The sequence below is a fragment of the Ornithodoros turicata genome, chromosome 1, assembly GCF_037126465.1.
Source record: "Ornithodoros turicata isolate Travis chromosome 1, ASM3712646v1, whole genome shotgun sequence".
Taxonomy (NCBI): domain Eukaryota; kingdom Metazoa; phylum Arthropoda; class Arachnida; order Ixodida; family Argasidae; genus Ornithodoros; species Ornithodoros turicata.
Window position 1 is genome coordinate 40,437,314 of NC_088201.1, and position 12,313 is coordinate 40,449,626.

At 46.0% G+C, this 12,313-nt stretch overlaps 1 protein-coding gene and 1 long non-coding RNA gene across 4 annotated transcripts in view; one reads left to right on the forward strand and one right to left on the reverse strand.

Annotated features, from left to right (window-relative positions):
• LOC135398471 (uncharacterized) overlaps positions 1 to 6,006 on the forward strand; it is a 117,142-nt gene extending 111,136 nt beyond the window's left edge. Inside the window, exon 4 of the long non-coding RNA XR_010424105.1 lies at positions 5,956 to 6,006. This is a non-coding gene — a long non-coding RNA (uncharacterized LOC135398471). The remainder of the gene's footprint in view (positions 1 to 5,955) is intronic.
• LOC135398453 (BTB/POZ domain-containing protein Tiwaz-like) overlaps positions 1 to 12,313 on the reverse strand; it is a 68,053-nt gene that overhangs the window by 16,358 nt on the left and 39,382 nt on the right. For 2 of the 3 annotated variants that reach the window (XM_064629861.1, XM_064629855.1), the window contains exon 2: positions 12,040 to 12,126. In XM_064629861.1, coding sequence (XP_064485931.1) covers positions 12,040 to 12,126 — 87 coding nt within the window. Of the gene's footprint in view, positions 1 to 4,166; positions 4,266 to 12,039; positions 12,127 to 12,313 lie in introns of those variants that run through there. The other variant, XM_064629867.1, reaches the window with a different exon arrangement.

The following is a 12,313-nucleotide window of genomic DNA, read 5'->3' on the forward strand; positions in this document are numbered from 1 at the left end:
TGTAAAATTACTTGAGGACATTTCGAGAAGAGGTACGCCTCTTTTTTTTTCTTTTTTTTTTTTGCATTCTGGGACGATGATCGTGTAACGAAATCTCACGACGGCAGATAAACAGTGCATCTCTCCTCCCTCGCGGGCAATGTAAACGGATTCCACGCTCACGTCATTAAAATCATTTCGTGACTTTACGGAAAGAGTGGCCGCATATTCTACCCCCTCGTTATAGCCTTGGGGAGTGCATTTTGTACGATGGATCAGGTGAAGCCAACTGTGGAAAGTGCGCTATAATTTATACTATTTGCCACAATGTTTATTTTGCACAGAACGGAACGTGACGATTACACCGTAAGTTGTTCAAAGCGTGGTTCTAACATCACTCACTTCCAAACACGCCGCACACACACATCCCACGTTAAAGAACCCTCAGGTGGTCAAAATTAATATCAGTGGACCGATCACTGACTCGCTTGCCTTTTCGGCTTTTCCTGATATGTTCGACGTTCCCAAGGAACTCATTCTGATGGTAAACACTCACATGCGCACATAGAGGCCGCACACACATATCGACAAACATAAACACTTAAAGGGACATTACTAAAGTACAAAAAATTCTCCTATAGCGGAATGAAAGATGCCGTTATACGTTGACGGCGACATGAAAGGAGTGGAACTCACGCCGTTCGAGATTTAAGCGCGAAGGAAACCGCAATTTACGTTTTCTCTCTTCCCTCCTTCTCAAGGGGCGCGACACGACAGCTTTCCGGATACGGTGTTCAATCATCGCGGGAAATGGTTTGCGGGAAATTGCTCAGTCCAATGGGAGGTTGCCCCGCATTGTCGCGCTCCTTGAGAAGGGGAGAAGAGGGAACACTTTGTGCTGCTGTCAAGCTCTTTCAATAGCATCTTTTATTCCACGAGGAGAAATTTTCGCATTTTAGTGTCCCTTTAAGCCTCCTTCACGAACGAACAACGAAATACAGGTCCGCGAAAAAGCCAGTTGGCGTCGGAACATGGAGAATGATAATAATTGGGAGTTGATTTACCGTGTATTCTCACGAGTGCACGAGTGACATTCTTCAGAATATTCCAGCGGAAGACGCGCAAAACGTCACACTTTCTGCTGCCACGTGAGCGCTCGCGTCATGTCTTTTCGTGGTCTTCTAACCATGAGGATTTCCCAGTGGTTCAGCCACAAGATATTCCGTAGTAGACGACAGGACCGATGGTGTCTACTATGAAGCGCAGTACACCATTACAATATTCCTGCGCCGTGCGAATGCTCAACATAAGACGCGGCGGAACCTCCGCCTAGTGAGCACTTTTTTGCTTTTCCTTCCACTAGAATATTCCGTAGGGATATCGCTCATCCGAATACTTAAAGGTCTCGTCGGAACATGAATTCAAACTTGACTATGCTCATTATTTCTGCTTCTGAACTTCTGTAACATTTTTTTCTGTAATATCTTCACGGACACAAACCCCAGGAGATATAGAAACGGGTGTAAGGAACGTAAGGGGACTCATCCCCGTAACATCGATGCGTTGGCACGTCTGCCGAAGGAGTGACGGACAGGCTCGTTTGTAACCTTCATAGACTGTCTCTCTGACCCTACGTTTACGTACAATATGTACGAGCGAGCAAACGTGCCACCCAAGTACTCCCGTTAAGAACGCTAGATGGTCCCCTCCCTTTAGTACACGGTACGACAGAGGTTGGCGCTCGTTGGTCCTCGATTTTCCTAATCTGAAGGACGTGTCGTTCGCCACATTTTCCGCACGGGTGAATTAAAGGAAGCACATTACATTCAGTATACAAATATGAAATCGTCCAAACAGCCGGGCCGTACAGGGTGCCCCATGTAAGTTGAACCAAGCTTAAAACAGAAAAGCGGCACATCCTACACGTATGAAACCGGCTGCATATTACCGATAATAGCTCTTCAAGCGCGCTGGGTACCAACGAAGACCGCTCCTTCATTCCGCTGCACTTTTATGTTTGTTTTATGTTTCAGATTTTACGCACTTCTTTTTTTAGTTTGGAAGAAAGAACCACAGTGCGTATGAACGCAAAAAATGCTCCAGGAGCCGGGAATCGCCATAGAACACCAAGGAAGGTTCTGGATCTGTATACCTTCTTATACATAGACGACGGTTGGTTTTTCCTTATTCATGCCCTCCCTGGCAGACACTGATTATATCTATCGCACTGCAAACGAAACGTTTGATTAAACTTGTTTTCATCTTGTTGTGTTAAGTCGACGTTAAGCTTCCTTGGTATTCTAAACAGAACCACGCAAGAAGCACTTGATTGCGAACAACTGAATGCAGGATTTCTGAGGGCGCTCTTCGACCTTCCAATCGACAGGCGGTTCTAGATTGATAATTCGATAATTAATCACAATTCGGTAATTAATTGGGGGCAATAAAAAAAGTAAAGCCGCTGCTTGCGCAAGACCACAACTGACAGGTTTCAATCGGATGCAACGTAACAACAGTCATCTTCTTTTAAACATCTCGGATCAACGTACGTGGGGGATCCTGAATAACGCGTTTTGGGAGCCTTTTTTTTTTCTTTCTTCATCAAACAGATTAAAGTGTAACATGTCCCACCGTGACAAGCGTGTTCCGTTTATCGGATACGCCCTTTTGAAGAGGTTATTCAGAGCGCTAGAAATAAATCTCGCGAAATTCGCACAACTAAGGACTAATATGGCTAAGAACGGCACGGAGGTGCTTGTAACGAAGCTTGGTTCGAGAGAAGGGGAGTAATTCATTACAAAGTAATGCATTACATCTCGGTAATGAGTGCTGCCAATGTATTACATTTTGCGGAGGACTAATGAGTAATGTACAGGGTGTGTGCAGAAAAACATGACCCGCATTTAGGCACATAGCTTGTTGCCTACCTAACTAACGAACTTCCGGTGGCGCACGATGGCGCATTTATGCGTACGAAATCTGTAGAAAAATTGTGGAAGCCATACCCAGCTTAAAAAATAACCGGAATAACGAAAACATCGGCTTCCGTGCATCAGAATAGGGCAACATGGTGGACAACAGGGTGTATATGAAAGGGCAACATGGTGCACGTAGGAGAGTTGTGTTCAAGTACCGCTAGGGGAGCTATCGGTGCATAAATCGAAACGATGTCCCACATGGATGCTCATCGGCATTACCCCTAGCGGTGCCTGCACATAACTCTCATGAGACGGAAATGCACTACAATGCACTGTCATGACCGCCCTATTCTAATGCATGGAAGCCCATGTTTTCGCGCGCTGTTTATTTTTTTACACTGAGTATGGCTTCCAGGATTTTTTTGTAGCTTTCGCACGCATAAATACGCCGTCGTGCGCCACCGGACGTTCCTCGGCTAAGTAGACAACGAGTTACATGTAAAAATGCGGGTCATGTTTTTCTGCACACACCCTGTATATAATGCGATTACATTTTGACCGGGTAATGCCTAATGACATTACTCATCACTTGAGCTGAAAATTCAGGCATTGTCTAAAGCCAGCAGTTACAAAATGTCCCTGTATAGGCAAGGAAAATCCCCAGGCTGGTTTTCCCTGCCAGCTTTGTCACCGACCAGGTCACCAAGGAGGTGGTCAGAGTCCAAGTGGAGTCATTGAACACCAACTCTTTCTACGCTGCAATAATTAATCTCATCTATATGGTTGCTCATTTAAATTAGTATGCATATTGCTCTCATCCCTGGGCGAAATCATTCATGCGTATAGTCATTTTGCAGAACCTGTTACTAACTTCCATGTTTAAAACGGACTTTTCGTTCTTTGCTTAGTTTTTTCTGTGCCCGTCGAGCTTTCCCATCTCAGGGTTTTAAATATGAGAGTCCGTAACCACCAGCTGTTTTTTTAGCCGTTTTAGTTACGTATAGTTAGTGTGACCGCGGTAACACGATGAGTAAAGACTAGTCATGTGTTACGCGCTTCAAACACCACATAGAACTGTGTTGGGGACTTCTGGGAAAATGTCACGCCAAACTGATGTCATTGCTTGATGAAAGTAATGGGGCCCGGGACTTTGTGCACAACAATATTCCAATATGCGTGCAAATATGCGGCGCGAAACGTCTAAATATGCGGAACATATGCATGGATATTATGATGCCCGGGAAGATTGCTCCGGAAGCTTTTACGTACCTTGGAACTTTATCCATACCCAACTTGTCTAAAAAACGTTCTACAAATGAATATGCACATTCCGTATTGGCAGTTGAACGTTCGCGCGCGCACATTCACGCGTTCCTCGATGGTCATTGCAGTGTGCCACCATTGTCATACTCAGGTTTTAAAAAGTGCACACACATACATTACAGTTTACATTTACATGCGTCACATGCATTTTTACTTGGGACGATTAAAAACTACCTGTTTTGCCAGTTAAGAAAGCCATGTACTGCGAAAATGTGCGCTACGGCGCTGGATGTTATTCCGACGAATTAGCTAGCTACCTATATAGCTCATATACGCCATGCATGTGCAGACGGCTCCTCGTTGTGCTGTTCGTTGCCTTCGAGAACAGCGCTCACAGACTGCAATACTTTGATTCCTTTATTCTTATCAAGCACAACTTGAACTCGTTTACTACTTGTCGCGCGTTCTGTTTTCAGAAGTTGGTTCCGGGTGCTAGCGATGTTTGCCGAATCCACTGACTGCGTAGCACGAACCAGCCTAAAATCAGCGTAGTAGATGTGTAGCTGGAATACGGGTTTGGACCGATTACCCCCGTTTCGAAATAACGTGAGCAGTGCCAAAATAAGGGAAGCGGCGAACGTTAGACATTGTTCAAATGGCGCCGAAACATGACGTTATATATGCAACCGTCATACTATATGACGATCAGGAAGAAATATGCCCCCATATGCAACTATATGATACACGAAACATTGTAAAATTGTGTCGTTGTGATTGGTAATGTGTGGAGAAACGTTAGGATATCCGTTAGAAATCATAAAAAAATATGCATTTTGCGTGAACTCCCAGGCCCTAGGCATTAGTAATGCATCAAAGAACAGGAAAGTAAGGGTACGTAATGTGTTACGTTAGGAAACTGTAATGAGGAATGATAATACATTACAAAATAAAAGTAATTTCCCCAGCTCTGCTTGGTTCTATAGCGGTGTTCCCTTTTTGACCAGGATGTTGTTTATTACTCAGGATAGATACTACAAGGTAGACATAACTACATTAAGACACTCACAATCGAATAAACCTAGGGCAACCAGTAAACATGCACGACCACGCGACCGTTCCCTGGAGAAATATAACGGGTAGACCAGCGGCGCAAGAACTCTACCCTTTTTACCCGCACTCTTTACCCTTTTACCCGCTCCTGACCTAGTCATCGGGAGAGTCCCTCTCCTGTATAAGTGCATTGTTGTAGACGTTTTCCCTCTCTCTCTCTCTCTCTCTCTTGTATTAAACGATAGCTTTATAGGGCCAACCGCCGCGTCCGTCCGTCCGTAACTCTATAGAACCACGTGACAGTGACCACGTGACCAAAAATTTACCGCCAACGATAGCCCCGTAAAGCTCCCACATTTAAACGTGTTCGGCGCAGTGCCTGAAGTATGCAGGCCCTTTTTTTTGGAGGGGGGGGGGGCGGATGGGGGTAAAACTTAGGCGGATTTACAAGTTACTCGTCCCGTCTCGTGCAGCAACTGGAAATAACGGTGACTTTTTGTCGAGCTTCTTTCGTTTTGTCTTTCATTTGTGTGGGTGCGCGCATCCACTTATAGAATATGTCCAGGAGGCAATGAATATGACCTTTTCCCTGTGTCACGTCGTACCAGAGGCCTTTGCTGGCATTTAGTAGGGTGAAAGCAGGGCCACATTTTCCTCGGGCGATGTTCGCCTGCGAGCCAAGATCTTTATCTTCTCCAGGCACACGGGGCAGCCGCTTGAGGTTCGTTTTGTTTTGTTCCATCAGGAGAGCTTTGGATGTCATAGCCTTGGGCTTCACCGGCACCTCCAAGGAGACGTGAGCATTGCCCAGTATCGCCTGCAGGTAAGTCAGTCTTTCCTCGGGAATCTCTCGAATACCCCGTAGGGCGAAATGTCCGGACGCTTATCAACATCTTATTCGTCTCTCGTATTCGTATGGGTATGCGCACTTATCGCGGGATGTAAATGAGAACAGAAGGTCTGTAGTTGATTTAAGAACAGCAGCTCGCGGGCCGTGAGAGAGCTATATAATATTTTCTCGCCATGTAACTACGCAATGACACTTGCCGGCCCTAAATACGACGTGAACAATGCTATATTTACCGAATTTCTCGCAACATAAGTGGCAAATGTGACGAAGGAAACGGTCTTCCATTTATGTGTGTCAAAGACATACCGGCCGACGAGCCGAGACCTTTGTGGCAGCATAAGAAACGGGGACCATCTGGGATGGTCTCGTTCCTCTAGTTCCCACTTTTATTAAAGGGGCACCAAAAGTGCAGCACTTTCTCGTCGCGGAATGAGAGATGCCGTTATTGATACCGTCTGTTGATACCAACAGAAAAGGAACGCGATTCATCGGTTGTGTCGTTCGTGATTTATAATCGAAAGCAACCACAATTCACGCTTTCCCTCTTCCCCTCCTTCTCAAAAAGGCCGAGAACGCGGAGCGGGCTCTCATTAGTGTCCTCAAACGGTCTCCTGCGATTGGACAATGAGAGTCCGCTCCGCGTTCTCGGCCTTCTTCGAGAAGGAGGGGAGGAGGGAAAGCGTCAATTACGTTTTTTTTTTCTCTATCGATCATAAATCACGAGCTACGGAACCGATGAATCCAGTTCCTTTTGTGTTGGCATCAAGGTAACGGCATCTCTGATTCCGCGAGGAAATGCACTTTAGTGTCCCTTTGAGGCACCTTGCTGCCACTCCGCTTGGGTGATTTAGAGCGCCCTCGGTGACATGTTTGCTCACGTGAGCATACAACATGCAAATGTACATTTGTAGAACCTAGAACATGGTAACAGAGGTCGTCTCGTCTTGTTCTTCGCTGTTCCTTTGTCCAATTTGCCCTTGTTCTGAACTTCTCAAACTCAAGGAGATGCTCCCGTCATGCATTTGTGTCTTGTAAATAAACGTACAGTCAGGGGGACAGTGTTACGAATATTACGGACGAGTATATGCCTGTCACTCCGTCGGCACAGTGCGGAAACCAACTGACGTATCGATCTTACGGGGATAATTCCCCCTGCGTTTCTTACAGTAATGTTTTTCGCGGGATATGTATGTGAGCAAAAGGCAGTGTCTGCGAAGCCGTCTATAGTGTAACGTTGTGAGGAAATGTGGAGGTAAAACGTGTCTTGCACAGACGGCCTTCGGTAAACGAATGAAGAACCCTCGGGCGGGCGGGAGATGGTACGCCGTCCAGCTCGCGGCGAGCACGTGCTTATACGCGCAAGACCGCTGAGTGACGGCCCCCAAGGGACACGACTTCTCTTCAATAATGCAAGAAGTGTTGTATCGTTTGGAATCCACGGCCACCCCTGAGGTAAGAAAAATGTCCGCTATTCCAAATGGTTTATGAAACAATTTCCACTTGCAAACCAACTACGTACGAAGAGGTTCAAAGGAGTTTCAAGTAGAAATTGTTTCATGGATCATGCACTTGTAATTGCAAACATTTTTCACCTGGGACGGTAAGTTAGCTACTTCAAGTAGACACATGTGGAAAGTATTACATTTTACGGTATCGCAATCATGTGGCTTCAAATAAAATAAATCGCAGCATTAATCCTTCTGGCGTTTCGTTATTTTCTTCATTTTTCTCGTTATACGCTACGCTATGCTATGCAGTGACGCTATGTTGCTAAAGAGACAAAGGTGCATGGTATCCCAGTCTTGGGAACACTGTGTAAATGTCGATACCAAGCCAAAAGCAATAGCAATTAATAGATAATGAAAAGGAACAGTAATTATAACACAACGAAAACGCGTATAAATAACAGCGTGCTGCTTCTGGAAGCAGCAGCTGTACTTGTAACACTGGCGCAACTGCGAATATCCCGCCGAAGGCCCTTTAGCGGTTCCGCCCTGCATTTCTCTAGTATACTACGTTCATTCATCAAAGCAAGGGCGACTCCAGTTGCAACGCGTGCTAAATGTATACAAAAGCACGGTGGTTGTCGCTACAAGCGCGTGGCAAACGCACTTTTGAGCCAGGGGCTGCAGACGACAGCTGTTGTCCTCGCATTTCAGCGAAACCTTACATATTCCAGTCTCGTACTCGCCACTACGCCCACAGTGGCGTGGGTGGCAGCCTGGCCTTCTACCCATTATTGCGAGTTTAACGAACGCCATGTCCTCAGGAAAGCAATGTATAAAAGGCGAAGAAAAAACCTCTCGCGTTTCGAGAATAACATCAATTACCGAAACAACTACAAAAAAGTAGTCTTCGGAAGAGTGATTGTTGGACGAGCACAGTCATATATATGACCGTACTAGCATACTAAACTGGATCCTGTTGTTAATGAGACCGCCAGTATTCTGAAACTTGCATTCTTTCTCTGTCTGTCTCTTCAAGCACGCAATGTCCATGTAATTGGCTCCAGCCGTGTGTCGCCCATGATATTTATCCTACACTCTTAAAACAGAGCTCCACCACATAACGCGCTGAAGGCCAACCATTGCACAGGTTGATTCCGTTATCACTCCTGATTTGTAGGAAGCGCGAGGCGTACGTCTTTTTGTGGCAATAAAGATAGTAAGTACATAAGTGCAAGAAAAAGGCTTACACCTCCTGCGGAGAGATCGGTGTTATTCGGGATGATGGTTGGCTAGGAACGTGCTGTGCGGTGTAGTTATGTTTTAAGAATGTACGCTATAAAAACAGAACTTCACCGCATAAGACACTCCTACTCTGTTTTAAACGAAACTTCACCACATAACACGTGAACGCCAGTCATTGTGCAGAATGATGCCGTTACCCTCCCAATTACTGGAAAGCGCGAGGCGTACGCGGTGAAGCGCAAAAGGACGTAATTCATTGGTGTAATTTATTGATGTAAGGACGTAATCCATTGGAGGATAAGGGAGTGGAAGACCGTCCTTTTGCGCTTCACCGCGACCAGCCGTGATAAAAATTTGTAAACGAAACCAATTAATTACTTCAACAAATGATCCGCTTCGGTGGCAGATTTTTCTCTAAAAGGTGTCCACTGAAGGTCCCAAAAGGGGTAGCACCTATTGTAATGCCGACGGCACCCTGCTTTCTTTTTTTAGTTCCGGAATAGCGCCGCGAAGCGACGGGTGCTATGAGCGGCGTACAGACGTGGACAGATGGAGAGAGGACAGCAGGAAAGAGTGGGGGACAGGGGGGTTAGTATGCCTCCTGGGCCGACTTGAGGGGGAACTGTGCCGATATTCGTCTGGAAAGTCTTCGGAAAACCCAGGGAAAACCTTAGGCAGCACAGCCGGTACCAGGAATCAAACCTGTGTCACCTCCCAGTCCCGGCGTGGAAAGCGATCATCCTAACCACTATGCCACGGGAACTGGTGGTGCACTGCTTTAGAAGTTATGTTTTTCACGAAACTCATTTGAATTTTTATTTAAATAATGAGCGCCTCCCACACATTCACACGGTGCGCAGCTTGTAGGTGGCATCGGACAGTAACTTGTAAAAAAGAAAGTTCTTCGATTGGTGCACCTATTCGCGAATTATTTAGCTCGGGGATTTAAGTGAAACACCCGGTAGAGTCCTGCACGGGTTGGAATAGTTTGACTCGCATCCGACCCGTAACCGCAGGCGCAGGGCCCGTACCCGACCAGCAACTCGCGTTCCATTACAAAATGAAGCCCGCATCCGCCCGCAACCCACACATTCTTTCTAAAATCCCGTCCACACCCGACCCGCCATCCGCGACGAAAAGAAGCACAGACCTGAGCTGTGAGTACCCCCGAAGGCTGTGCCTGATGGGCTCGGAAAGTCTGTTGTACCCGTTGGCCGCGTTATTAGTACGTAAATCCTCTTTTTGGAAAATGTCTTACCAACCAGCTATCCGTACTGATGTTAAAAACAACACCCGCGCCCGATCCGCTACCACACAATGTCGCAAATCGGGACCCGCACCCGCAGCAAAGTGCGGGTTATCTGGGGTAACTGCGGGGTCAACGCAATGCCCTTCCTGAATGTTCATCTTGCTATCAATTACAAACGGCGTGGGCTTCTCAGTGCAGCTTTTTTTTTCTCTCTCTCTCTCTCTTCTATAGTGCCCATTCGACTCTTGCAACCATCCAAGGCCTGTGCTTGGGGTCTCTTGTCATATCCGCTGTATTCGCCGGGTCTTACGGCTTTGTACCGCCCATAAGGGGAATAGGGCACGAGACCTTCATTTCCAACGAGGAGGTGTAGTGGCCAGCACAAGTGTGGCTGCGCTCTCAGCCAAACTACTCTCTATCTATAGACTTATCTATGCACTTCCGTTGCGTTGGAACACTTGTATCGAACGCAATGGAAAACCGCGTAGAGATTAATCATTTGTGTACCTTATTCAATAAATCACGACGAAATAAAAGTATTTGAGGTATCCATTCGACTGCCTCTCACACAGAAGTAGCAAAAGTATCGAAGCACTTCCCCCTTCATCTGATGACGTGCAATTTCACCCTGAACAGCCCAAAGGGCAAGGTCTATAAGGCATAATGCATTCTTTTCGTTCAAAAGATATCGCGGCAATATATTTTCAAGTAACTGCATCACCCTGACGCCTCACAGTTGAACCGGTTTGCGTCCTAACCCAGCCGAGATGGACACCTGCGTGGGCCACTTACATTTAGACGCATTTTGCACGGATGCTCGCTGCCACTATATTCAATAATGCATACATATAAATCTTTCTAAGTCGCCTTTGTGGATCAGCCTCTTGCTGAACTCATGCAAGTAAAATATGCCTGACAGATGTGAAGGAACGCAAGGGGGCAAATCCCTTTGAAGCGGTAGACCGGCAAATCAACCAGGGGGCCGCCGGCGTCCAGGGCCCATTCACAAGGAGCAGCGGCAGTTTTCAATGGAGATTCATTCACTTATTCACTCTTCGTTCAATTAATCCATACTTTCACTTTTATTCAGGTACTGCCACCAGCTCAGGAATATGCAACAGTAACTCACAAATTGCAAAAAAAAGAAGAAAAAGAAAACAATGCCAAATACATAGCCATGCACATTAAAAGACGTTGGAAAATGCACGATAACATAAAGACGATAAGCAGATAAGAGGGTCGCAAATGAAGCCACTGAACAGCAGATTTCGGTTCACGCGAGCAGCGTACCATTCATGCTGTCGCATAAGATGGCGTTCCTGGAAGTGTTTGGGAACTGTATTACAATGTCCGTTTACGCTTCCAACCAAAGAGATAAAGTCGAGGACAAAGTTTCCTCGAAGAGACTGTGAGATGGGATGATGAGAGACCCAAAGTTCTAACTTTCAAGCAATGTCTATCTCCGTGCCAAAGGCGGCTTCTCCTGACAAGTTTTGGCCCAACAAAAGGTAGCTTGGCTGTGACGCTATGTTACAGACGTGCACTCCAAACGTGACGTGCACTTATAGTAGTGCATCTTGCACTCCAAAAACAGAACAGGCCACATAACAGGCTCAAGGCGAGCCACTACATAGAAGGATACCGTTAGGATACGCCACCCATTTCAGCAAATCAGGAGAGTGAAAGACATGGACGGTTGGCTAGCAGCGTGATGAAGCTGTGTTTTTACAGTGTAGAATAACCTAGAGACGGAATATTCACAGATGTAGTTTCCATAAAATGAACACAAGGAGAGAATAAAGATGGTGGTGCCACGACATTTGGTCTTCAGTGTAATTCTTGCCTTTCTAACTGTTGCTATTCATCCCATAAAGGTACAAGGTGCATGTATCTGCCTTACGCGCTCAACTGACATAGCGGCAGACAAATGAACTATGATGGAATAGCGCGAAAAGTCAGTCGCATTGTATTGGGTTAAGGCTGCCACACCGAAGCTATGCATATGAATAAAAAGAGATAGAGATAGAAATGTGTCTTTACCTGGGACTTTCGTTGGCTACGCCTCTCCGTAGGCTCTTCTTTGGGATGAAATCTGCGATAGTATCTTTGGAAACTTCGTGAAGTGGGCTGTAAAGACAAACGTCCTCACGTTTATTTACAACGCTAGCAGGTCAATACTCGTACGAGTTTCACGATGTTAGGGAGTTTTAGCACATCCGAAGAACTTTACGAAAATGATACGATAAAGGAAGGAACAAAGACGGATACAAAACAGAGTGGTTATCTTATCACGTTTTCGGGATCATTATCGTGA